General features: G+C 42.6%; 2 protein-coding genes across 8 annotated transcripts in view; one reads left to right on the top strand and one right to left on the bottom strand.

The window, feature by feature from the left end:
- The window catches only part of LOC133633937 (E3 SUMO-protein ligase ZBED1-like), a 39498-nt gene that overhangs the window by 875 nt on the left and 11132 nt on the right, over positions 1-27491 (top strand). For 3 of the 4 annotated variants that reach the window (XM_062026769.1, XM_062026771.1, XM_062026772.1), the window contains exons 2-3: positions 9573-9889; positions 11643-11707. In XM_062026769.1, the coding sequence (XP_061882753.1) occupies positions 9573-9889; positions 11643-11707 (382 nt within the window). The remainder of the gene's footprint in view (positions 1-9572; positions 9890-11642; positions 11708-27491) is intronic. The other variant, XM_062026770.1, reaches the window with a different exon arrangement.
- On the bottom strand, positions 15044-24717 carry LOC133633936 (uncharacterized). 4 transcript variants are annotated; one of them, XM_062026767.1, is made up of 2 exons: positions 19000-24717; positions 15044-17542 (listed from the first exon to the last, which is right to left on the bottom strand). In XM_062026767.1, the coding sequence occupies exons 1-2, from the start codon at positions 24036-24038 to the stop codon at positions 17467-17469; spliced, it is 5115 nt and encodes a 1704-aa protein (XP_061882751.1). In that variant the 5' UTR covers positions 24039-24717; the 3' UTR covers positions 15044-17466. The 4 variants fall into 4 exon arrangements, 3 of the variants coding, with proteins under 3 accessions (XP_061882751.1, XP_061882749.1, XP_061882750.1); XR_009821857.1 differs by having other exon boundaries at positions 15056-17542; positions 17856-24717; XM_062026765.1 differs by lacking the exon at positions 15044-17542 and having other exon boundaries at positions 17554-24160; positions 24474-24717.

The raw sequence follows: 27491 nt of genomic DNA, 5'->3' as shown, positions 1-27491 counted from the left end.
AGTCGGGGTCCACATTAATAAATTGTTGGTAAGGTGTGTAATTTGTTGTGAGTTCATGCACCATCAGTGTTGGGTTAGTTACTGAAAACCAGTAAGTAGTTACAATTACTAGTTACTTAATTTCAAAAGTAACTCAGTTACTAACTCAGTTACTTACATCAAAAAGTAATGTGTTACTGTGAAAAGTAACTATTTAGTTACTTTTTTTCTTCTTTTTTTTAAAGCTCCCATTAATGGCCTTTTAGCCTTCATTTCAGTACTGTTATTGCACTGGAGAATAATACAATCTGTTGATCAACTTGACATGCATTTTTATTTGCATTTTAACATAATTAATGAAAAACAGTGCAACATAAAAAGGCATTTCTCCTTTCTTTAAACTTGGACCAATGACCATTAATAAAAAACAACTGAAAGTGCAACATAAGAAGGCACATCATCTTCCTTGAAACATAGATAGTGAAATAAAGCCTGGCATCTGGAGTGATGCTGCTGTCTTCCACTCTTGGAGTCATGTATTGTACAATCCTTGTTTTCAGTGGCAGGATCATTGACACAGATGGTGAAGTTTCAGATGTAACACTTTTGAGGGGTTTAAGCACCTGGCGGACCTCCTCTGCCACTCTCACATCATCATCAGACAGGTTGATGATGTATTTGACATTTTTCTTCAGGGTCTTGTGGGTCAATGCAGAGTATATAGCTGCCTGCTGCTGCAACATATCATAAGTGGAGTTCCACTTCGTTGGGACATCATGTATGAGCTTTATGAGTAGGCAGCTTTAGTATTTATTGCTTTGTCTTAAGTACATGAGCATCTGTTGTGCTAGGAAACCTCCTTCCTGATCCATCCTATTGACTGAGATGTGATGCCAAATTCACTACATGTGCAAAGCACCTACCTGTGGTCCCAGTCCTGCCTCATTCACTGCAATTATTTGATTTTTGGCATTGTCACGTGTGACTGGGAAATCTTTATCTTCCATTCCTCCACTGCTTGTGCCAGTACCTGCGCAAGGTGACTCTCGTAGAGGGGGCGTGTCTGCTCATCTGCCAGTCTGCTGTGATTAAGTGAGCGCTTATCGTCACATAGTTTCCCTGGACGTGCACCAGTCTGTCGTGAGCGCAACTGGTGATGCTCGGGATAGTTCATCCACAACTTTTTTCTTCTCATGCTCATAAAGATCTGGCACAATCTTATCGCTGAAGTGGGTGCGCGACGGGATGTCGTAACGTGGCTCAAGCACGTTCAGCATGTGTTTAAAACCCTCGTCTTGCACAACGGAGTCTGCTCCTATAAACACACCGATTGAATGGCGCGGGGCGTTCAAGCTCTTCCGTTACTCCGCTCGCCATGACCACGCTGTGCGTGGACTGAACGTGCATGCGAACAACCTTTTTGTTTTGTTTTATATATTGAACCGCGGATCACGTGTGTGCCTCCCCTCCCCCCACCCAGACACACACGCCTCTTTTCTTCTCTCCGGCGTGTGACAGGGGAAGATTTAGAAGAAAGACACCGCAGCGCATCTGTTTCTAGCCGGTACTACATAAAAAATAACGTAAAATAACGCAGTAATGCATCATGTAGTAACGGTAACTGAGTTACTGAATATAAAAAAATAACGCGTTAGATTACTAGTTACCGCCGAAACTAACGGCGTTACAGTAACGCGTTACAAAGTAACGTGTTAGTCCCAACACTGTGCACCATACTTGCCAACCTTGAGACCTCCAAATTCGGGAGATTTGGGCCGGGGGGCGGAGCCAGGGGGCGGGGTTAAGGGGGAGGAGTATGTTTATAGCTAGAATTCACTTCAATTCAAGTATTTCTTATATATATGTATTTATATATGTATGTAAATATACTGTATATATATATATATACTGTATATATATATATAATATAAATACTTGACTTTCAGTGAATTCTAGCTATATATAAATATGTATTTTATTATATATATACATATAAATAAAATAAATACTTGAATTTCAGTGTTCATTTATATACACATTTGCACACTTAACACTCCTCTCTACTCATTGTTGTATTTGAAAGTGCAATGTTCTGCAGCCAGTAGCCTTTGAAGGAGCATAGGTATGTGCAGTGTAATATTCTGGTTTGGAGTCAATAACCAGGGGAGGTGATGAAGTTACGTCTCTTTACTTCATACATCAGAACCGACTCCCACACTTGCCGTCAGGGTTTGCAATACAACGTAAACCGTTGGCCAACCAAAAAGTTACTTTTTGGTTGACCAACGGTTTACGTTATTGCGCACCCTGATGGCAAGTGTGGGAGTCGGTTCTGCAATACAACGTAAACCGTTGGTCAACCAAAAAGTAACTTTTTGGTTGGCCAACGGTTTACGTTATTGCGCACCCTGATGGCAAGTGTGGGAGTCGGTTCTGAAGTATGAAGTTATAGAGCGGACGTGACGACAGGCTGTCCTCACTCAGGTCCGCACGGACCTGGAGGGGGCGTGCCTTGAGTCCGGCTGGAAATCGGAAGAAATTCGGGAGAATGGTTGTCCTGGGAGATTTTCGGGAGAGGCACTGAAATTCGAGAGTCTCCCGGAAAATTCGGGAGGGTTGGCAAGTATGTCATGCTCTGTGTTGGTTTTGTTCATTGAACAAGGTGATGTTCATGCACGGTTCATTTTGTGCACCAGTAAAAAAACATATAACTTTTTCTTGAATTTGAAAAAAAAACAAAACTTTTTTTACACTAAAGAAGGGTGAATGCGCATATGAAACTGGTGAGGTTCGGTACCTCCAACAAGGTTAAGAACCACTGTATTAGAGCCAGTGGTGGCCGTGCGTTTCCCACCTAGGCCTTTAGTGATGTCCGACTTCAATTATTACCTCTCAAAATACCATAATATATGTCACCACATGACCATTGATGGAGAAATACTTTACAGAAACACATTTACGCACTACTGGGCATTGTACAAAACAGGTCATTTTCTGGCGCATTTAAAAATCAATAAACCAGCATCAGCAATTAAAACATATCTTATGTGGTACTGTCAAAATTAAAATTGAAAAAAACCAACTTATTAAACGTAAAAAAATTAAGAAATAAAATATCTGAACTCACATTTCATCGCCGGGACAGCTGAGCTAGCTTCCGGGGTTGGCCGACAGCGTCTCACGAGATGTAGTTTCTCTTTAAATATCCTTCTTGAAAATGGCCTTGCAAATATATGTGTTGTCTTGTCTAATCATAAAAGATGCAGACGAGGCGTGTTGGCTGAGTTCTTAAAGTTTACTTCACAGCGTGCTCATCAAAAACATCCAGCTGCCGGCTGTCTACATTCAACAACCTGAACAGGGCTACTGCATGCTCTTCACAACTGTGGCATGCTGGGTAATGGAGTTCTTATTTTACCTAGCTCATAACATCACAATATACTGTATATCTGCCTTAAGCCAACTAGAAGGCCTTACTGACAACAACTCGTGATCTGATTGGCTATCGCAACTGTCTGTCAAATGTTTGTGTCTGTTCACTTACTGTGCACAGACGCCCGTATTGTTGATTCTGAAGGCTTCAGGCAGATTTCGTACAGCATGGCAGAATAAGCTAGCTGAATGCTGATTGGATAAAAACTATAACCTAAACAACGGCGCTGTAAGGAGCATACAATGACATGAAGGGAATATGAATGCTTTTAGATATTTAGGTAAAGTAAATAAAAAACTACTTATATCTTTAATTATGATCATGGTTTCTGGTTATGTTAGGCCAGTAGAGAAAGCCTTGCTGGCCCTGACGGCACACAACTGATTAGAGCAGTGGTCCCCAACCTTTTTGTAGCTGCGGACCGGTCAACGCTTGAAAATTTGTCCCACGGACCGGGGGGGGGGGGGGGGGGGGGTATACGTAACAGTACGTATACCCCCCATACACGTGACAGTATGTGACGTATGTAGAAGGTGGGCTTGCTGTCTGTGAGAAGGAGACACCAGAAGGAGTGGGAAGAGCCTGTTGTGTAATGCCAGCAGCCAAAAGCAACTGCGTGAGAACGTATACTCGAATATCACGATATAGTAATTTTCTATATCGCACAGAGACAAACCCGCGATATATCGCGTATATCGATATATCGCCCAGCCCTAGCGGGTTGTATAATGTTTTTCTGTCTGTGGCATAAAGAGGAAGATGACAATATAAAGTAACTTGGACAATGATGTACAGCAGTGGTCCCCAACCACTGGGCCGCAGCCCGGTACCAGTCCGTGGATCGATTGGTAACGGGCCGCACAAGAAATAAAAATAAAAAAAAATAATAAAATACAATTTTTATTTTTTTATTTTTATTAAATCAACATAAAAAACACAAGATACACTTACAATTAGTGCACCAACCCAAAAAACCTCCCTCCCCCATTTACACTCATTCACACTCATTCGCACAAAAGGGTTGTTTCTTTCTGTTATTGATATTTATGGTCCCTACATAATATATCAATATAGATCAATACGGTCTGCAGGGATGCAGTCCGATTGTTTTTTAATTTTAATTTTTTTGAAAAACTTCTCCATCATCCAACTATTGCTTTCTGGTGGCTGGTTAAAAATAATAAATACATAATATGTTACTTTTATAAACACATTTGTGAACTGACGTTGCCGAATATCGAACCACGTCTTGTGAAATAGAAGGTGGATGCGCGAACCTTTGTGCTACCAAAGTTCTCATGACTTCATCGATACAAAGTGGTAATGTAATATTCATTGGATGGACATCAGTTTGTCGACCTTCTTTGGATTCTAGTGGCATTTTAAAAACTATTTTTATTCTCTATCCAGATTCCGAACTGGCCACAATTCTCAAAAGCCCACATTTTCTATGACGCTTAAGCGGTTTTTGAGTTGTCGAATCTCCCGGCTAATCATCCATGCTTTGATGTCAGACTGACAGTCAAGCAGTGGCTGAAGTGCGACCTGTCTTATGGCCTTAAGAGGCAAGTAGATCTGAACATCATCGGCGTAACAATGAAATGACACATTGTGCTTGACCAGGATTTCACCTAAAGATAGTATGTACAGCAGTGACGTGCGGTGAGGTTCATGGCTGGTGAGGCACTGACTTCATCACAGTCAGATTTACAAACATGTGAACCCTAAAGAGTATCTTATTCACCATTTTATTGGCAGCAGTTAACGGGTTGTGTTTAAAAGCTCATACCAGTATTCTTCCCTGCTTGGCACTCAGCATCAAGGGTTGGAATTGGGGGTTAAATCACCAAAAATTATTCCCGGGCGCGGCGCCGCTGCTGCCCAATGCTCCCCACTGCTCCCCTCACCTCCCAGGGGGTGAACAAGGGGATGGGTCAAATGCAGAGGACACATTTCATTACACCTAGTGTGTGTGTGACAATCATTGGTACTTTAACTTAACTTTAACTTTACACATACAAACTGTAGCACACAAAAAAGCACATTTAATAAAAAAAAATATTATTATGGTCTTACCTTTACTTATAAATGAAGTCCATGCGCTGCTGTTGTTCCGGATAATGCACCCCCGCCGTAGAATGCACCCCCTGACGGGAGTGTTATATCAACTAAAGCCCACACTTAAACTTTCCACGTGCAAGATTGAATCTATTTAAAAAAGTTATTTAATAAGAAGCCAAAAAGTGCAAAAACAATAATGTTCGTGTTGGAGGAGTTGTAAATGACTGAAATATGAAATCCGTGCTGCAGTCTGCAGGTGTACCTAATGTTGTGGCCCAGCAGTCATTCACAACTCCTCCAACACAAACATGATTGTTTTTGCACTTTTTGGCTTCTTATTAAATAACATTTTTAAATAGATTCAATCTTGCACGTGGAAAGTTTAAGTGTGGGCTTTAGTTGATATAACACTCCCAACAGGGGGTGCATTCTACGGCGGGGGTGCATTATCTGGCACAACACCACCAGGAGGCGGGATTACTGTGAGCCTCACACAGTGCGTCTTCGCAGCCGTTTTATGATTGCTCAGCACAAGAAATACGTTACACACATACAGTTGTTGACAAAATACACTGTACATAATATACCTCAGCTAAGTTTAGTTACTAAACTATGGAAATGTATAATATAATTCATATAGCAATACGGTCTCACTGCACAGCAGGCCAGCAGTTAGCCGAGTCATTGCGCAATCCATGGTGAGGCTCAACTCAGTGACGTGCCTCAACTGGCTGGTGACTCACAGCAAGTCTCTTCTCAGTATTTGAACGGCAAATGTGAAAATTCAGCGATTTTGAATAAAAATTATCTAAAACTGGTGAAGTTAAATGGAAAATAACTTTATAGTATAATCACTGGATACATGTAACAATTTTTTTTTTTTTTTTTTCTTATTACATTTTTTTTCTTTCCATGATGGCACGTGAGGCCCTGCCTCACCTGCCTCCCCTGACTGCACGTCACTGATGTACAGTAGGAAGAGTATGGGACCTAGGATTGACCCTTGAGGAACCCCACAGGTAAGGGGGGCCACCGAGGAGAGAAAGTCTCCTAGCTGCACAGAGAAACTCCGGTCAGTTAGGTAGGACTGAAACCAGCTTAGGGATACACCTGAGATGCCCACGTACTGCTTCAGTCGTGACAGTAGGATCCTGTGATGTAAAAAGTCTTTCTTGAATTTAGGTGGACGGTACACCACTGCGCACAGAACAGGTGGAGACAGAGTTAATTCAAAGAGTTGCAGTTCAAAACTAGCATAGGTAACGTGTGGAATATGCCGGCAAGTGAACAAAGATTTGTAAAGAGAGGCTAAACCTCCTCCGCACCTGCCTGTAGTCCTGGGAGAGTTGAGGAAATCACAATCCGGTGGAAGCAATTCAGAGAACGCCACATTATCTCCAACAGACAACCAGGTCTCGGTGAGGAACATAAAATCCAACTCACGGGTGGTAGAGAAGTTGTTGAGCCAGAACGTTTTGTTCGCCAAGGACCGGACATTTATCAGGGCCATCTGAAGATTAAACTCCTCGTAGCAGGTAATACAGCACGCTTCAGCATACGTAGGGCGGAGCGGTCCAAATCACGGCCACACCCCGCCTCTTGGAGCGCTTTTTTCGCGAAGGAGCCGCCGGTGTACGACACAGGTAAGCGGGGATACCTGACAGCACGAGAGGGGGGTTTGTCCAATTTCCCAGGTCGAATCTGGGTACCCATGTCTCGCTAAAGTTTTGAGCTCGGATATTAAACAGTGCTTGGCGATCATAGCACAGTAGAGCAGATACATCCCAGTAAGCGCATACAAATGAGGCTACAGCAAACAAAAAACAGAGGCTTCGAGACAGACGACTCGCCGAACAAGCTGGCACCATCGTGTCTCCCAAGTGTGTGTGTGTGTGTGTGTGCATGTGTGCGTGTGTGTGCGTGTGTGTGTGTGCGTGTGTGTGTGTGTATACATTTATTTTGCACATTTTGTAAATCGCTGTCAACAAGTATATCTGGGATATATAAAAGTTAGTGCACATCGCAAACATTCTGACTACGCCTAGGCCAGGGGTCGGCAACCTTTACCACTCAAAGAGCCATTTTGGCAAGTTTCACAAATTAAAGAAAGTAATGGGAGCCAAAAAAAATTTAAAATGAAAAACACCCGCATACAAAGCTTTAATGCTTTGTGCTATGTTAACCAGGGGTCTCCGACACACGTACCGGCACGCACTTTAATGTGGAAATTTGATGTTAGTGCATCCCACGAGTTTTGAATGAATGGCACTTGATAGCGTCATACTTGCCAACCCTCTCATTTATAGCGTCATACTTGCCAACCCTCTCATTTTTCCCGGGAGACTCCCGAATATCAGAGCGTGATGATACTGCATTTGGCGCCCTCTACAGTCTGCCCACACAGTGCTTGCTTACGTAAGTGACAGCAAGGCTACTACCTCAGCAGCCACACATCTTACACTGACGGTACCACTACCCAGAATCCCATGCAGCCCTAACTCTTCCGCTCAACCAACGCACGGAGAGGAGGGGAGGGGAGGGGGGGGGGTTGATGTGTGGGGGGATTTGGTGGTAGCGGGGGTGTATAATGTAGACCGGAAGAGTTAGGGCTGCATGGGATTCTGGGTAATGGTTGTGTTGTGTTTATGTTGTGTTACGGTGGGATGTTCTCCAGAAATGTGTTTTTCATTATTTTTTGGTGTGGGTTCACAGTGTGGCGCATATTTGTAACGTAACAATGTTAAAGTTGTTTGATACGGCTACCGTCAGTGTAAGCTGTGTGGCTGATGAGTAAGTATGCTTTGCTGTCTCCTGTGTGTGCAAGTAATAACAACATGCAACATGTGACTGGACTGGCACGCTGTATGTAAACGCTATAGAGGACAATTACTGCAGTGCAATCAGAGCATGCCCTTTATTTAGTAATTAGAGTGTAAATAGGATTATTGTTTCCCTGGGAGTAATCTATGAGAGACACTGAGATCCATATTTCTCCTGGGAAAATCGGGGGAGTCGGCACGTATGTAGCTGAGCCGCATCAGAGTGGTCAAGGAGCCGCATGCGGCTCCGGAGCCGCGGGTTGCCGACCCCTGGCCTAGGCGACTCGGTTTCAGCAGAGCTGTTCCGGTGGCTGAGTTTTTGGTGCATCTCTTAACAATAGTGCATGTAATGTAATGATCTGGTAATGGTAGTGTTTTATGTTCATGTGGTTAGACAAACTTTATTGAACCTGTTGGAATTGTGCCAATTAGTGGCATACAATTGGCAATAAAAAGTTTAAAAAATAGCATTGGACTTTGTGTCACTTCTTCTAGAGCAGTGGTTCTTAACCTGGGTTCGATTGAACCCTAGGGGTTCGGTGAGTCGGCCTCAGGGGTTCGGCGGAGGTCAAAACACACCCGACTCATCGTGTAAATAAAAAACTTCTCCCTATCTGCGTATTACGGATACGGCAACAGCAGAAGTCACACTGATTTGCAGGTGTGTAATTTGTTGTGAGTTTATGCACATAAGTGACGCCACACCACATACGTCAGCAGCCGAATGAGGAGCCTTTTATCATATTATTAATAGTTAAATATAACACAAATATAATATATAGTAATGATTTACAACATATTGATAATATACAACATAATAATAATATACAATTAAAGATGCATAAATAATGTATTTATAAGCAAATCGTAGCCCCTGAATTGTAATCGATTCCCACCTGTAATTAATATTGTTCGCCTGAAAAAGTTGAATTTTTCTGACCGGGAATGGTTTGATACAAGTGAAAAATTTATTGTGTGTAGAAAAAAAAAATGTCCATGATTTTTTTTTCAGAAAGTGCAATAATGTTTGGGTATATGGCAATAGTTGGCCATTGTGTTCCAAATAAGCTTAACATTTTGATTTAAGAATGTTTGAATCGTTTCAGATTGGTAGGTGAACATGGAAAAACAGACCAATAACACATAAAATAATTGTAATTGCTCCTCAGAATTCACACAAGAAATAATGTGTACATTTGTAATTATTTCCACAGCAGGCCTGCTGTGATTAATCTGATTAAAAATTTAATAATTTCACAGCCCTTTTTTTCTGCTTTCAGGGCTGGACTTAAGTCAAGAATCTTCTGAGCGTATGTTATTGATCCAGACTCACTTGAACAACTATATCCCTGATGCTGCTCTGCCACCTGGTGAGACATGGCTTCAAAGTGGTCCATCGCGAGCAGTGCTTTCCATGCCTTCCTGTCTCTGCCTTTATGATCCGGGACTGTCAGGTCCTGGATCTTCTGATGATGCGCACATGGACCAGAGGAAGGTGTATGCCAAGTGTCACCTTCAGCAGGGCATCATATTTGGACCCTATGTTGGAGAAATGACCAAAGACCACATGCCAACCAACCTCAAATATGCCTGGGCTGTAAGTCACTGTTTGTTTCAGAGTAAAGGTGTACAGGGCACCTGGAAAGTATTCGCAGCGCTTCACCTTTTTAACATTTTGTTATGGTACAGCAGGATTCCAAAATGGAATACATTCGTTTTTGTTCTCAGAATAATACCCCATAATGACAATATGAAAAGGTTTCTTACATTTTTTTTTACAAGTTTGTTAAAAAATAATAAATTAAAAAATCCACATGTACATAAGTATTCACAGCCTTTGCTCATTACTTTGTTGATGCACCTTTGGCAGCTATTACAGTCTCAAGTCTTTTTGAATATGACACCAAAAGCTCGGCACTCTTCGCCACGGCGGCCGTGCCAGCAATCTGAGGGTTACTGGTTCAATCCCCACCTTCTACCATCCTAGTCACGTCCGTTGTGTCCTTGAGCAAGACACTTCACCCTTGCTCCTGATGGGTCCTGGTTAGCGCCTTGCATGGCAGCTCCCGCCATCAGTGTGTGAATGTGTGAGTGAATGGGTGAATGTGGAAATAGTGTCAAAGCGCTTTGAGTTCCTTAAAAAAAAAAAAGGTAGATAAGCGCTATACAAGTATAACCATTTACAATATTTTTGGGCAGTTTCACCCATTCCCCTTTGCAGCACCTCTCAAACTGCATCAGATTGAATGGTAACCGCTCTTTTTTATCCAGGATATCTGTACATTGCTGCATATTTAATAAGACTTCAGGCTGTAATTGCTGCCAAAGGTGCATCAACATAACCCGACTCTCGCCAGATCCTTGTAGTTTGCTGAGCTCCACACAAGGATCTGGGATCAAGGACAATGCAAACTCCTTCAAGATAGCAAAAAAAATCAACCAATCAGGATCGCCAGGCGGGATTTCATAGATGTGACGTAGCGCCAAAGCGACTGTTTGATTCAAACAACAATGACGGCACGCAGCGAGGAGTCGTGTGCTGACATTGATTCTGCTATTGCAACTGTTTTGTCGAATCTATCGAATATTAATTCTTTAAAAGATGAACAGAGAACGGTTTTGAAGGCATTTATTAACTTTTCGCTATGTCATTATCCAATATGTCGGCTGTTCTGTTTTGGATTTCTCAAATCACGGGTTGATTTCGATGTGAGTGGTTGAAGTAGCATGTCGTTCAAGATAACGGAAAAGTGGTTTATCCAATCACATACAATTATTTTTTTACAAGGCCCCGCCTTCTGAAATACATCTCCTATTGAGAAGTCCCAGATCCTTGTGTGGAGCTCAGCAAACTACAAGGATCTGGCGAGCGTCAGGTTAGCATCATCATCGAGTATTAAGCAAAGGCTGTGAATACTTAAGTACATGTGATTTTTTATTGTGAATAAATCTGCAAATGTAAAAAAAACTTTGCATGTCATTATAGAATTTTAGGGACAAAAATTAATTGATTCCATTTTGGAATAAAGCTGTAACATAACAAAATGTGGAACAAGTTAGGGGTTTGAATACTTTCTGGATGCGTTGTGAGGGCACACCATAGTTACAATTCTGCACTTACTTCAGTTTGAAGGTCATTGTTTGGTTCATATTCGATACAGAATGGGAAAACATTTACAACATAAAACTACAGTTACTAACTACCGGTAAGCTTTTGGTAGCCATGACTGTCGTTAGCCACAAAGGCTGGGTTTGTCCACTTCAGTGCCAAATGTCGGAACTCTACCTAGGTTGAGGAGGTGAATTGTAACCCAGAATGTAAAAATAACTACCCGTTGTACTTTCTGCAGATCAGGAACGATGCTGCTTTTTTCTATGTTGATGCTTCTGATGAAAACAAATCAAACTGGATGAGGTGAGCTGCTGTATAACACACACATGTATATGTATATATATATATATATATATATATATATATATATATATATATATATATATATATATATATATATATATATATATATATATATATATATATATATATATATATACACACACATATATAAATACAGCAAAGCCCAAAAATATAAATTCCCCTGGAAAATTTGGACATTTTGATTTTTATTGTAAAGTTTTCCTTGATTGGAAATGACACAGGTGTCTAATAAGACGTTGGTTCAAACACCAAACTATCTATTACACAAGACAAGAAGAAGGAATTACACAGAGACAGAGTTGAATTTTATTCATGAGGAGAGACGTATTGGGCTGTACACAACAGTTACAGTTTCCCCCTACGCTCTACAGTCCCACGTGCTCCTCTATTTATTTGGGAGGTCCCTAGTTAACATCACTGAGGCTGCAAGCAGCCCCCAGTAGACACAATACATGATTAATCAGAATGGAAATGTGCTGACACTCGTGATTTGGCTCTGTCTCTGTCTTGTCTGCGCCGAGGTACTCCATGTCCGTTCTTGGCTGTCAGCAGGCAGGGTCTGGAACCAAACTGCTGACAAGAGAAAACTTCGCAAAGCAAGACGACAAGTTGTGTCTTTGCACAGATAGAAAAGTACAACTTCAACACAATTGATAATAACTCTAGCAACAGCCTTTAAGCATAAGAGTTGTGTGATTACTTCTACATAATTATTCTAACATGTACATCCATCATTGTTGAAAACAGTAATATATCAGCTTTTTTTACATTTGAACTAAAAGTGGCATGCCAAAAATTATTAATACCTTTCTCAATTGCGTGGATTTTAATGACCTCACGTCCGTCTCATTGCTTATGGATGGTGGGCAAGCCAGCGTCAATTCTCAATGGGTGTGCCGCCCTCGATATGTAGAAATATCAATCAATCAATCAATGTTTATTTATATAGCCCTAAATCACAAGTGTCTCAAAGGGCTGTACAAGCCACAACGACATCCTCGGTACAGAGCCCACATACGGGCAAGGAAAAACTCACCCCAGTGGGACGTCGGTGAATGACTATGAGAAACCTTGGAGAGGACCGCATATGTGGGTAACCCCCCCCCTCTAGGGGAGACCGAAAGCAACGGATGTCGAGTGGGTCTGACATAACATTGTGAAAGTCCAGTCCACAGTGGATCCAACACATCAGCGGGAGTCCAGTCCACAGCGGGGCCAACAGGAAACCATCCCGAGCGGAGACGGGTCAGCAGCGCAGAGATGTCCCCAACCGATGCACAGGCTAGTGGTCCACCCGGGGTCCCGGCTCTGGACAGCCAGCACTTCATCCATGGCCACCGGACCTATGCAACTCCCCCTCGCAAGGGACAGGGGAGAAGAGGAGAGAAGAAAAGAAACGGCAGATCAACTGGTCTAAAAAAGGGGGGGTCTATTTAAAGGCTAGATTATACAAATGAGTTTTAAGATGGGACTTAAATGCTTCTACTGAGGTAGCATCTCTAACTGTTACCGGGAGGGCATTCCAGAGTACTGGAGCCCGAATAGAAAACGCTCTATAGCCCGCAGACTTTTTTTTGGCTCTGGGAATCACTAATAAGCCGGAGTTCTTTGAACGCAGATTTCTTGTCGGGACATATGGTACAATACAATCGGCGAGATAGGCTGGAGCTAAACCGTGTAATATTTTATACGTAAGTAGTAAAACCTTAAAGTCGCATCTTAAGTGCACAGGAAGCCAGTGCAACTGAGCCAGTATAGGCGTAATATGATCAAACTTTCTTGTTTTTGTCAAAAGCCTTGCAGCCGCATTTTGTACCAACTGTAATCTTTTAATGCTAGACATAGGGAGGCCCGAAAATAATACGTTACAGTAATCGAGACGAGACGTAACGAACGCATGAATAATGATCTCAGCGTCGCTAGTGGACAAGATGGAACGAATTTTAGCGATATTACGGAGATGAAAGAAGGCCGTTTTAGTAACACTCTTAATGTGTGACTCAAACGAGAGAGTTGGGTCGAAGATAATACCCAGATTCTTTACCGAGTCTCCTTGTTTAATTGTTTGGTTGTCAAATGTTAAGGTGGTATTATTAAATAGATGTTGGTGTCTAGCAGGACCGATAATCAGCATTTCCGTTTTCTTAGCGTTGAGTTGCAAAAAGTTAGCGGACATCCATTGTTTAATTTCATTAAGACACGCCTCCAGCTGACTACAGTCCGGCGTGTTGGTCAGCTTTAGGGGCATGTAGAGTTGAGTGTCATCAGCATAACAGTGAAAGCTAACACCGTACTTGCGTATGATGTCACCCAGCGGCAGCATGTAAATACTAAAGAGTGCAGGGCCAAGAACCGAACCCTGGGGAACTCCGCACGTTACCTTGACATAGTCCGAGGTCACATTGTTATGGGAGACGCACTGCATCCTGTCAGTAAGATAAGAGTTAAACCAAGACAAGGCTAAGTCTGACATACCAATACGTGTTTTGATACGCTCTAATAAAATATTATGATCGACGGTATCGAAAGCGGCGCTAAGATCAAGAAGCAGCAACATAGATGACGCATCAGAATCCATCGTTAGCAATAGATCATTAGTCATTTTTGCGAGGGCTGTCTCCGTAGAGTGATTTGCCCTGAAACCGGATTGAAAAGGTTCACAGAGATTGTTAGTCACTAAGTGTTCATTTAGCTGCTGTGCAACAGTTTTTTCGAGAATTTTGGAAATAAACGGAAGGTGGGAGACCGGTCGGTAGTTTACCATGAGGTCAGGATCGAGGTTAGGTCTTTTGAGCAGAGGATGAATAACCGCTTTTTTGAATGCTAGGGGAACAGTGCCGGAGGAAAGTGATAAGTTTATAATATTTAACACTGATGGACCTAATAATACAAACAGTTCCTTGATAAGTTTCCCAGGAAGTGGGTCAAGTAAACATGTTGTTTGTTTTATCCCACTTACACGCTGTAATAATTCCTCTAATGTTATTTCATCAAAAATAGAGAGACTATTTTGGAGGGCAGTGTCCGTCGTATATACAGTCGTATTTGTGTTAATAGAGCCCAGTTGTAGCTGGGATGCGTTGTCTTTAATCTCCTTTCTAATGAGTTCAATTTTCTTATTAAAGAAATTCATAAAATCATCTGCCGAGTGGGTGGAGCTACTGGGAGGAGTCCCTTGTTGGGTTAGCGATGCTACTGTACTAAACAGAAATTTAGGATCGTTTTTGTTGAGGCGGATGAGATTTGAGTAGTATTTAGTTTTAGCTAAGGTAAGCATGCGTTTATAAGTTATTAAACTATCACTCCATGCTTGATGGAAAACCTCAAGTTTAGTCGCGCGCCATTTGCGTTCCAGTTTTCTACATGATAATTTCTGAGCTCTAATTTCTTCTGTAAACCATGGGGTGCGCCTTTTAGGGGCCCTTTTTTGCTTTAGCGGTGCTATACTATCAATAATTTCGCGCAAGGCATCGTCAAAGTTGTTAGTGAGTTTATCAATAGAGCCGACATAATTTGGGAATGGTGCTATTATCGAAGGCAGTAGGTCAGCAAGAGTCATCGTTGTGGCAGCATTAATGTTGCGGCCGCTATAGCAGTTATTATTATTATTAGCTTGTTGACAAAGAGTCAAAACTTCAAATTTTATAAGGTAATGATCGGACATTACTTTAGTATATGGAAGTATCATAACTTTGGAGGTGGTGACACCCCTGACAAGCACTAGATCTATTGTATTACCGTTGCGATGCGTGGGTTCATGTATTATTTGTGTAAGACCACAGCTATCAATTATGGTTTGGAGCGCCACGCACTGAGGGTCCGATGGGGTATTCATATGGATATTAAAGTCCCCCATTATGATTATATTGTCGGCGTGCGTCACTAGATCAGCAACGAACTCTGAGAATTCACTGATAAAGTCCGAATAGGGCCCAGGGGGGCGGTAGATAACAGCCAGGTCGAGAGGTAGCGGTGTGACAGACCTCATAGTAAGCACCTCAAACGATTTATATTTATTATTTAGGTTAGGGGTAAGGTTGAAATTTTCATTGTATATTAGTGCGACACCCCCTCCCCTTTTAAGAGGGCGGGCAACATGCGCATTCGTATAGTTAGGAGGAGATGCCTCATTGAGCGCAAAAAATTCGTCCGGTTTGAGCCAGGTTTCGCTAAGACCAATGACGTTAAGATTGTTGTCTCTAATGACCTCATTAACCAATAACGCCTTGGGAGACAATGATCTTATGTTTAAAAAGCCCATATTATAGGTATTGGGCTGTTTTGACGAGTTTTTGTTAAGATTATCCGTAGTGGCAATATTAACAATGTTGCGTTTATTATGCGTAGTGCACTTTAAATAGTTTCGACCATATCTAGGAATTGATATGACGGGAATTTTCCGATTGTTTGTTTGGTGCTGCAATAGACTGGACATATCATAATTTGCCACCTCAGTAGAATGCATGTCCACCCCTGACACAGACACAACAGAAAAAACATTATGTGAATTGTGTATTATTCTAAGAGAATTGCTATGCGTACATGGATTATCCAGCCTGGCGCTGGCTAGTTCTAGCTTAACTGACTCCTCACCCGGACTAACAGACATTGTAGTTGCCTGTGACCGGGCTTGCTCTAGTGTAGTCAGTCAAGTGAGACTTAAATAGTAGTCTATGTTTCTAGACAGGATGATGGCGCCTTCCTGGTTAGGGTGAAGGCCGTCTCTCATCAGCAAGCCTGGTTTGCCCCAGAAAGAGGGCCAGTTATCAATAAACGTTAGTCCCTTCTGCCTACAGTAGCTAGCCAACCACTTGTTAAGCGAGACTAATCTGCTATATCTCTCATCATTGCCTCTCGCAGGCAGGGGGCCAGAGACAATTACTCGATGCCTGGACATCTTTCTGGCGAGATCACAAGTCCTGGCTATGTTTCTCTTTGTAATCTCTGACTGTCTCATTCTAGTGTCATTGGAGCCAACGTGTACAACTATATTCGCATAATTAGTGGTGCGATTAGCCTGTCGTACGTGTTTACTAGGCCTGTTGCGAGTTAGCTCCCTAAGATTAGCTTCAATGTCAGGTGCTCTGGCCCCGGGGATACACTTTATTGTGGCTGGTTTGCTAAGCTTTATGTTTCGGGTGATGGAGTCCCCTATAACTAAGGTGTGGTGCCCGGTAGACTGGGGTGTAGGACTAGCTAAAGAGCTAAATCTATTATGCGTCTCAACCGGTACACCGTAGCTTGTAGGCCGCTTAGGACTGCTACAAGCTGGGCTAGTTAGCTCGCTACAGCTAACGCTAGCAGATGTGTCCGCAACATCTAAAGTTACGACATTACTCTGCTCTAACTGGCGGACACGGCCCTCTAGCAGAGCCAACCTCTCCGTGAGTATGGTGCAAGACGCGCAGGAAGCCATTACTCACAGTGTTTTCTGTCACCGAGTGAAGTTCCTGCTGTCCTCAGGGAAGTGGTCGCGGTCTGTAGGAGTAGCTTCTTACTGACCGGCGCTGCCTTTCTCCGCGCTAGCTTAGCAGCTAGCTAGCTGAGGAAAGGGTGGGACAGAGATCGGGTGATTTGCAAGTTAAATAGTACCACTAAAAATGTTTGAGAAGTGATAAAGAAAGCTGTAGAACAATTAAAAGCACACAGATAGAGCGCTACTTAGCTTTTTCGCTTTTTCGCAGCAGCGAACAGACGGCGAGCAGTCACGCACGGTCAAATAATATCTTGGCTTTACCCTAACACCTTTTCTTGATCAAACACTCTGAAAAACGTCTTCTTGTCCACAGGTTTATTGACCCTAAAAAGGGTAAACTGAAAGCATACAAGCAGAAAGGATGCTTACATTACAGACATGCACACACAGCCTTATTACACACACACAATCCCATTACGATAAAACGTGCATTATGCTGTGTATTGAACTTAAATGGACAAATAAATGCCACAAAATTGGTAATATAAGTGCTTTATAGCAAACTAGCTTACTATGCTAACATTCACTTCACTGTATGAATTCCGAAAATTAGCAGGACTGACTTTTGGCCATAAAACGTCCCAAATTACATCACAACCAACAAATAATACAACTCAATCAAATATTAGCATACTACTCAACAATACATACCGATGATACTTTGTTTGGCATGAGATTCGAGCAGATGAAAACGTTTGCGATCGTCACTGAACTAGCTTAAAGTCTACTTGAAAGGAACTCCTTGTTGTGCCCTGCTATCATGGACATTACTGTAAACTAGGCAATGCTGCCTCCTGCTGTCTAAAGGAGGAAGTGCACCTCACTGTTGAATTCCAAGGTGAACTTAAACACTGGTTTTACATATATTATTAATAAATTCAACAGACAAGACAGAACACTCCCCGCCTGGCGGATTAAACCGCCACTACCAAACTGTCCCAAAGGAGATTAGGGCTTCTCTGGTGCCATAAGCAGGATTGTCTCTGTGACCGGCCGCAGGAACACTTTGGTCCCATCCTTTCTGGAGACTTTTATCTCCACTTTGCGAACTCTGCCATCTTTGCTTGGGAAGACTTGTGTAATTAGTCCTAAAGGCCAATGGTTTCTCTTCAGTTGGTCATCTTTGAGGAGCACTACACTTCCAGGCAGGAGGTTAGGGTGGGGTGAATGCCACTTCCTCCGTGGCTGAAGTGTGGATAGGTATTGCTTCTTCCATTTGTTCCAAAAGGTTTGAGCCAAATGCTGGATTTGACGCCACTGTTGCTTGTGGAGATCTTTTACCCAGTCGCCTACGGGAGCAGTTGAAGGACTGACCTTTTGTGTGAGGAGTGTTGCTGGTGAGAGTATTTGCGGGTCATCTGGGTCGGTGGACACTGGTACAAGAGGTCTGGCATTGATGATGGCAGTCACCTCTGCCATAAGTGTGGAGAGACCCTCGTGGGTCAGCTTTGAGGTCCCAAGCTGCAGGAACATGGCGTCAAGGATCCTTCTTGCCACACCAATCATCCTCTCCCATGGCCCACCCATGTGAGATGCGTGAGGCACGTTGAACATCCATCTGCAATCTTGATCGGACAAAAACTTTTCTACAGATGTGTTATCAATGTTGGATGGAATCTTGAGCTCTTTGCATGCACTTATGAAGTTGGTGCCTCTATCGGACCGAATTAATTTCACTGGGCCCCTGATAGCAAGGAAACGCCTTAAGGCATTGATGAAACATGACGTGTCTAATGATTCAATGACCTCTATGTGCACGGCTCTGACACTCATACAGGTGAATAGTACGGCCCACCTTTTGTCTTGTGCAAGGCCACCTCGTGTACGACGTGCAGACACTGTCCAAGGTCCAAAAACGTCCAGCCCAACGTTGGTAAATGGAGGTTCAGTGGACAGGCGATCAGCTGGAAGATCAGCCATCTTTTGAGTCTGAGGCAAAGCGCGAAGTTTGCGGCATTTAACACATCCATAGATCACACTGCTGACTCGTCTTTTACCACCAACAATCCAAAATCCAGCAGCTCTTAAAGCACCTTCAGTGAATAATCTGCCCTGGTGTTGTATTTTCTGATGGTAGTGCCTGACCAGAAGCGTGGAAATATGGTGCTTGCCAGGGATTATGAGAGGCGATTTCTCCTCCAAAGAGAGTTTGGCTTCTTTTATGCGACCCCCAATTCTTAGCAGACCATCGGCATCAATGAGAGGGTCTAAGGCTTTGAGATTATTGTCTTTGGAAAGCCCTTTACCATTTTTGATGGAAGCATACTCTTGAGCATATATGTCTTCTTGAACTGCACGAATGATGGTTTTCTTAGCATGTGCAAGTTCCTCAACAGCATTTGCTGAGTGACAATGATGCCAGCCTTTGCAGCCGTTAGCTTTTACTGCAGGATTCTTTTGAAAGAGGCGAGCAATGTGAGTGAGACGAGCAATGGCATGGATCAATGATCTCCAACTGGAGAACTTGGAGAAGCGTTGAGAACCCAGGTGTTTGATTACTGCAGTGGTGTTCAATGTTGAAACATGCGGGCGGACCTCTGTATCCAAAGAGGGGTCAGACAACTCAAAAGGGCCCTTTTGAAACTGGTCATTCTGAGCGTTCTTCAGGAATGCTGGTCCACAAAGCCAGGTGGTACTGGACAGGTGTTTCGCTGACACAGACCTTGTGGCTATGTCTGCAGGGTTTGCTTCAGTGGAGACATGTTTCCATTGCTCAGGGTGAGAAAAGCTTCTTATCCGTTGAACTCGGTTGCTTACATACACGTAAAAACGTCTAGTATCATTGCTGATGTAACCAAGAACGATTTTGCTGTCGCTGTAGAAAGTGATGTCAACCTCCATGTCCATCTCTGAGGTGATGAGCTCGGCAAGCTCCACCGCTAATACTGCAGAACAAAGCTCAAGTCTAGGGACAGTTTGTTCTGACAAGGGCGTAAGCTTGGCTTTTCCCATGAGAAAGCCCACGTGGTTGGTTCCATTTTTCTCTGTTATCTTTAAGTATGCAACTGCTGCAATTGCCTTTGTGGAAGCGTCACAAAAGATGACTATCTCTCTTTTTGACACCGCTGTAGGAGAGGCCTGTGTGTAAACTCTTGGGATGTGGAGATTGCTGAGATCTTTCAATGAGCATCGCCACGTTGACCATGTCTCTTCCATTTCTTGAGGAAGAGGTGCATCCCAATCTCCGTTGTTCTCCATGAGCTCACGCAGGATCAGTTTGCCTTGTATGGTGACAGGGGCAAGAAATCCTAGGGGATCATAGATGCTGTTGACAGTTGACAAGACACCTCTGCGGGTGAAAGGCTTTTGCTCATCAGCTACTTGAAAGGTAAATGTGTCTGCCATTAGATCCCAGTTAAGTCCCAGACTACGTTGCATGGGCAAGATATCTGAAGTGAAGTCCAGGTCCTTTAAGTTGATGGCATGGTCCTGAGATGGGAAAGCGTTCATAACTTCTCCTTTATTTGAGGCGATTTTGTGAAGCCTCAAGTTTGAGTCTGACAGAACCTCTTGCGTCCTCTTGAGCAGCTTCACTGCAGCTTCGACGGAGGGAAGTGACGTTAGCCCGTCATCTACATAAAAGTCACGGTTGACAAACTGCTTTACAATGGGCTCTGCATTTTTCACTGACTGTCTTAAACAGTAGATGGCCACTGCGGGAGAGGGACAATTTCCAAAGACATGGACCCTCATTCTGTATTCCATGATGTCTTCAGATGAGTTGTTGTTTCTGAACCATAAAAACCTGAGATAATTGCGGTCTTCTTCTCTGACTAAGAAACAGTGGTACATCTGCTGAATGTCTGCTGTTATGGCTACAGCTTCTTTGCGAAACCTGAGGAGTACCCCTATAAGGGTGTTGTTGAGGTCGGGTCCAGTTAACAGCACGTCGTTTAGTGACACACCATTGTATTGGGCGCTGGAGTCAAACACCACACGGATGTTCCCAGGTTTCTTGGGATGGTAAACACCAAAGGCTGGTAAATACCATCTTTCTTCATTAGATGTGAGTGGAGGGGCTATTTCAGCATGTTCATTTTGAAAGATCTTTTCCATGAAGCTAAAAAAGTGCTCTTTCATCACTGGTTTTCTTTCGAAGTTGCGTCTCAAAGAGGAAAAACGCTTCAAGGCTTGAACTTTGTTGTCAGGAAGCTTGGGCCTTGGAGTCTTAAATGGCAGCGGAGCTACCCAGCTGTTGGTTATGTCCTTTTTCAAATCCCTCTCCATGATTTGCAGGAAGGCGATGTCATCAATGGATGGACCGACTTTGTTGTCATCTTTGGTCTGCCGAAACACTGTAGCGCCCACGTCATTTTGCTTACATTTCTTTGTGAAGGTTACCTTTGAGTATTCAGGGTTTTGAAACTGGCCATGTCTCTCCTTGACTTGAAACACGTTAGGACAAGGTGTAAAGACTGTGGGACGCCTTTGTTCAATTGTAATGGTGTTGAAGTTATTCACTGTGGTCGGCTTGTGAACACCTCCCAAGCATACATTTCCAACGATCACCCATCCCAGGTCAAGTTTTTGAGCATAGGGACCATCGCGTGGCCCATCAACCTGTTTGCGCACTTTGTGGACAGAGATGATGTCTCTCCCAAGGAGAAGCATGATGGACGCGTTAGGATCCAGCTCTGGGATGAGGTTAGCAACTGATTTGAGGTGAGTATGGTTGGCTGCAGCATTAGGTGTTGGGATTTCTGATCTGTTGTTAGGTAGATCATCACATTCCAGGAGGCTTGGTAAAGTGAGGCACACTTTTCCATCCATGGATTCAATGTTGTAGCCTGAAGCTCTTCTCCCAGTGGTTTCCGTCACTCCAGAGCAGGTTCGGAGTGTGTATGGAGATGAAGGACTTTGAATGTTGAAGATCTCAAAGAACTCTGAACGAGCAAGGGACTTGTTACTCTGCTCGTCGATGATTGCATAAACTTTCAGGGATTTCTCAGGACGGCCGCTAGGATATATTTTAACAAGGCAGATCTTTGAGCAGGATTTGTAGCTTTGATCGCCACCACATACATCTGTACATCGAGCACTGACCTCAGTTGAAGGTCCTGAGTCTTGCTCCCCGCCAAGCTGTGTCAGGGGGGTTTGGACCTGGATCCATGGGGCAGGTCCAGGATGAAGTGCAGAAATGTGCTTTGCGCTCTCACACTCAGTGCACTTAGTAATACATTTACAGTTTTTTGCTATATGTTGAGTGGATGTGCAACACTTAAAACATATGCCATTTTCTTTCAGGAATTCCTTGCGTTGTTCCAACGGCATTGCACGGAAGGCACGACATTTATGGAGCATGTGAGGTTTTTTATGAATAGGGCATTGTTTCTCAGGATCATCAGCTTCAAAGTATTGCTTGTCATTAATAGGAGGGGCAGTAGACTGGAAATCGATCTTATGAACTGAGACTTCTCTATTTTGGATCTGCTTCCATTGGACTCTGTCTGCTTTTGAGGTGTCAATTTGACCTGCAAACTTGAAGCCTGGGTCATTCCTAATTATAGCTTGTTTTCCAATGAAGTCAACAAAAACATAAAAGGGGGGAAATGTTACATTGTGTTGTAATTTGTAGTTTGTGCCAACGTTGAGCCACTTTTCTTGGAGGTTGAATGGTAACTTTTGAACTAATGGGTTTATCCCACGCGCTGTGTCCAAATATGCAAGGCCAGGCAGGTCTCCATCTTCCTTGGCTGCCTCCAATTCTATGAGAAAATCACTCAACTCATGGAGCTTTGAATAGTCTCTGTTGATGATTTTAGGGAAGCTGTGGATCCGTTTAAAGAGTGAATCCTCCACCATTTCGGGTGCGCCGTAACAGGTTTCCAGTCTGTCCCATATCCTTTTTAGGCCTTTGTCAGGAGAGTTGACATGGACAGCCCTGATGCGTTTTGCATGCTCAGCTGACTCCTTCCCTAGCCACGTGACCAACAAATCCATTTCTTCACTGGACGTTATGTTGAGGCCTCTGACTGAGTTCACAAAGGACTGTTTCCATGCCCTGTAACTGCATGGCTGGTCGCTGAACTTTATCAGACTCGTTGTGACTAGCTCACGGTGAGCTAGATATCTTGCGAAGTCTGCCACATTCCCTTGATCGTAGACAGGCTGACAAGGTGTACGGCTGGACTTTGAATGCAAAGGAGAACTGTAGCTTGACTTGTAATCTTGGTGATTGTCTCGTATGTTGTTTGAAGATGGACTGATGACTGATGTGACTTCTGGCTGTGAAGGTGTCGTCATTTGTTGTAGGGTAGAAACAAACCCAACTCTGTGTTTATTGTGCTCTGTCTGGAGATGTGAGTGTTGAATGGAGTTCACATCTGGTGGTTTATAATGTTGTGTTTCATTCCATGACGATGGCTGTTGGTGTGGTGATTCAACTTTTATTTGACTTGGCTCTTGGGCCTGAGTGGCTATGTATTCCTTTGTGCGCTCTAATGTGTCAACTGAATGTTCAAACAACTGCTTGATGTGAAGATAGGAGCTGCTTCGATCACTTCCTTCCACAGCGGCTTCCAAGACCTCCGCTTTGGCGAGTGCAGCTGCTGCGTCCTGCTCCAGTAAGAGCATGTCCATCTTAGCTTCTAGTTGTGCTTTTTCCACGTCCAGTTGTGCTTTTTCCACTTTGAGTGTCATTTCTTTTTGTGCAAAAGACAGACGTACTTTGGCTGCCTCTGCTTTTGCGCGTGCTTTGGTAGCTGCAGCCTCGGTGGAGGAAGCTTTTGACCTCGTTGAAGCACGTGAAGTGGTAGATTTTGTCCGTAATGAGCTTTCTGTGCAATCCATTGTTTGTTCTTGTGTATGCTGTCTTATCTTCTGCGTTAAAGACATCGTTTACTGTGCCGCCCTCGATATGTAGAAATATCTTGGCTTTACCCTAACACCTTTTCTTGATCAAACACTCTGAAAAACGTCTTCTTGTCCACAGGTTTATTGACCCTAAAAAGGGTAAACTGAAAGCATACAAGCAGAAAGGATGCTTACATTACAGACATGCACACACAGCCTTATTACACACACACAATCCCATTACGATAAAACGTGCATTATGCTGTGTATTGAACTTAAATGGACAAATAAATGCCACAAAATTGGTAATATAAGTGCTTTATAGCAAACTAGCTTACTATGCTAACATTCACTTCACTGTATGAATTCCGAAAATTAGCAGGACTGACTTTTGGCCATAAAACGTCCCAAATTACATCACAACCAACAAATAATACAACTCAATCAAATATTAGCATACTACTCAACAATACATACCGATGATACTTTGTTTGGCATGAGATTCGAGCAGATGAAAACGTTTGCGATCGTCACTGAACTAGCTTAAAGTCTACTTGAAAGGAACTCCTTGTTGTGCCCTGCTATCATGGACATTACTGTAAACTAGGCAATGCTGCCTCCTGCTGTCTAAAGGAGGAAGTGCACCTCACTGTTGAATTCCAAGGTGAACTTAAACACTGGTTTTACATATATTATTAATAAATTCAACAGACAAGACAGAACAATGGGTATTGGGTGCCATTTAGCCTTTTTTGAAGAAAAATGCCACTATGCTTCCATTGTTTTCGATTGTACGAATTGTTGAAATCACGAAAAGGATAAACGTTTCTTCAGAGTTACTCGAGAGGTAATGAAGAAGGGCGGAATAGTGCAAGATTTTACGAAAGACGACGACAAAGTGGCACACACTCCAGTGCAAGGGAGCAGAGTCGAAAAACGCACACGTTTGCAGCGACCACTTCATTAAAGGCTTGTTTGATATATTTTTAATATACTTTAATAATATATAAAAAAATTTAACAAACAGAAACCATAAAGCCAGAGTCAATGATACTGTGTGAGGAAAGGATCCTCTACTTCTCCCCTCTTCTTTATTTTATACACAAATGTGTCAGAGTACATATAATAACAAGACAAAAATCAAATATGGTGATGAGTCAGTAATTGTTAGTTTGTTAAATGGATATGCAGTCACGGGTGTCGAGCTGTCCGGTGCTAGTTTGTTTACATGTACACAAGACGCAAAGTTAAATCATGAAATGCAACCTTACCTGAGCAAAACGATGCATAATTATCTGGGAGAGTCTTGATACCAATTTCCTTGACCCAGCCACACACAAAGACGTTGCAGGCCTCCATGCTTTTCCAAGTTTTCATTTGTCTTGTCGTGTAGAATTACATCACAGCACAAGACAGTTCAATATGTCTGGGAACTCCACCGACAGATAATCCTTGATATCACGCGACAAATCTTTTTTTTTGATGAAGTATAGGAATCTATTTCATTGCATAGTTGGATTTTTTGCTCGCATCTGCTTTTTGCAGGAAGATCTATGCTCATATAATTTGCGCGTTGCTTGCTGCACAGCAGCCATTTTGGCTTGGTTGACCAATACTTTATTGCAGGGGTGTCAAACTCATTTCGCATCGTGGGCCACATACGGCCTAGGGAGATGTCAAGTGGGCCGGACCATTAAAATTATACCATACTCTGCTATAAATAACCAAAATATCATGTCTTTCCTTTGTTTTGGTGTAAAGAAGCACAAGAACATTAGGAAAATATTGAAATTTAATGAACTATCCTTTTACAAAACATTTCATGAAACACCTCATATTTCCTTAGACAAATGTGCAATTTACTTTTATCATTCACAAATATGCATTGCAACTGATCCCACTGATTGTACAAAGGCACAAAACTTTAATTGGTACTGAAAAATATAGTAATGCACTTTAAGATTAAATGAGACTTTTAAAGAAAGGAATTTTTAAACCACTTACACATACGCATATAAAATCTAAATGTAATCCCTGCGTACACCTTACAAACTAAGGAGAGTGATTTTAAATGTGTAATGAAGAAAGTGTTCGCCTGTCCTGTAAATCTGTAAACTTCATACATGAAACATACATACACATACAATACATACTGAAAATTTATGGAGTTGTATGAACAGTAGAATTCCATCACACAACTTTTGTTTTGAAGCTGCTGACTAACATTAAAGTGCACATTTTTTAAATCACCACAGTAAGGATTCATCTTCACAGAGCTGTATTCTTTCAATGCAAACAGTATCTAAGGCAGCATTTTAAAGGTGTTAGTCTAGTCTGGACTTGTATTTGTTCCTGAAACTTGGCATCTTTTGGCCTGTACAAGTGCATCAACACCAGGTGTCATGTCCTGACTAGCTGTCACTTTCAGAATGTCATTTAAGTGCTTGTTTGTGAGCCTTGAACGAATTTTTGTTTTATTGATATTCATCACTGAGAAAATTGATACCGTCTGCTGTTTTCAGTCTGTTTCAGTGATGCGGCTTGTCTTCTACTCTGATGGAAAGAGTGCGCCCCTTAGCGGATAATCCATGAATTGCAGCGAATTTAAAATATTAATTCCATGTCTTTTATGCATTTTTTCCACTTTCAAATTATCCTGCGGGCCTGATCGAACCTCCTTGGGGGCCGGTTCCGGCCCGCGGGCCGTATGTTTGACACCCCTGCTTTATTGCTTTCGGGAAGAAGTCACCGGCCGGAATACAAGTAATAGCCACAAGATAAACCTTTATTGGATATTGCAGCAACCAAATGCTTCCTACAAATACTGTCCAGGTTTTTGCATGTCCCATCTGGTATTTTTGCTCATTCATCTTGAGCTATGAGCTCCAATGCTTTCAGGTTGGAGGGTCTCCTTTTCATCAGTCATCACCCTGATCTTTAGCTCTTGCCACAAATTCTCAATTGGATTCAAGGCAGGACTCTAGCTGGGCCAATGCAAAACGGTAATGTTTTTATCTATTAACTATTTCAAATATCCACTGGTGTCCAAGGCCAAGTTTTTCTGCAGACTTACAGATGTTGAGAATCCTGATGTACTGTGATTAGGTTCTCTGCACTAACAAAAAATTAGTAATGTATTTTTACAGCAGCACGGCTGCAATGCACAAGCACTTAAAAGTCATCAAGGGCAATTCTTAGAATGGCGGAGAAAGTAAAACAGTAAGTTACTTTAGCATTCAATGTGTCTAGACACAAGAAACTTGTTGGCGTATTTTTGGGGCATTCATATGCCAAATTTGTTGTCGCACTTGACTAAAAGAGCAGTTAGATACAAAAATACACTAAACCTACAGATTAATCGATGTATCGAAAACAATATCGATAGATTAATCAACCCGAGGAATAATAATTTGGTCCAGCCCTAATATAGAGTATGGCCTTATTGCCCGGTCTTGACTTATGAGAAACCACAATGTACTAAGTTGAAAAGATTCA

The sequence above is a fragment of the Entelurus aequoreus genome, linkage group LG18 (genome assembly GCF_033978785.1).
Source record: "Entelurus aequoreus isolate RoL-2023_Sb linkage group LG18, RoL_Eaeq_v1.1, whole genome shotgun sequence".
In the NCBI taxonomy this organism is placed as follows: Eukaryota; Metazoa; Chordata; class Actinopteri; order Syngnathiformes; family Syngnathidae; genus Entelurus; species Entelurus aequoreus.
The sequence above is the reverse complement of the archived record's forward strand: the minus strand, read 5'-3'. Positions and strand labels throughout refer to the sequence as shown.

Excerpts from the sequence above, each read along its gene's own strand:
- LOC133633936 (XM_062026765.1), bottom strand. The coding sequence starts at position 24,038 with ATGTCTTTAACGCAGAAGATAAGACAGCATACACAAGAACAAACAATG.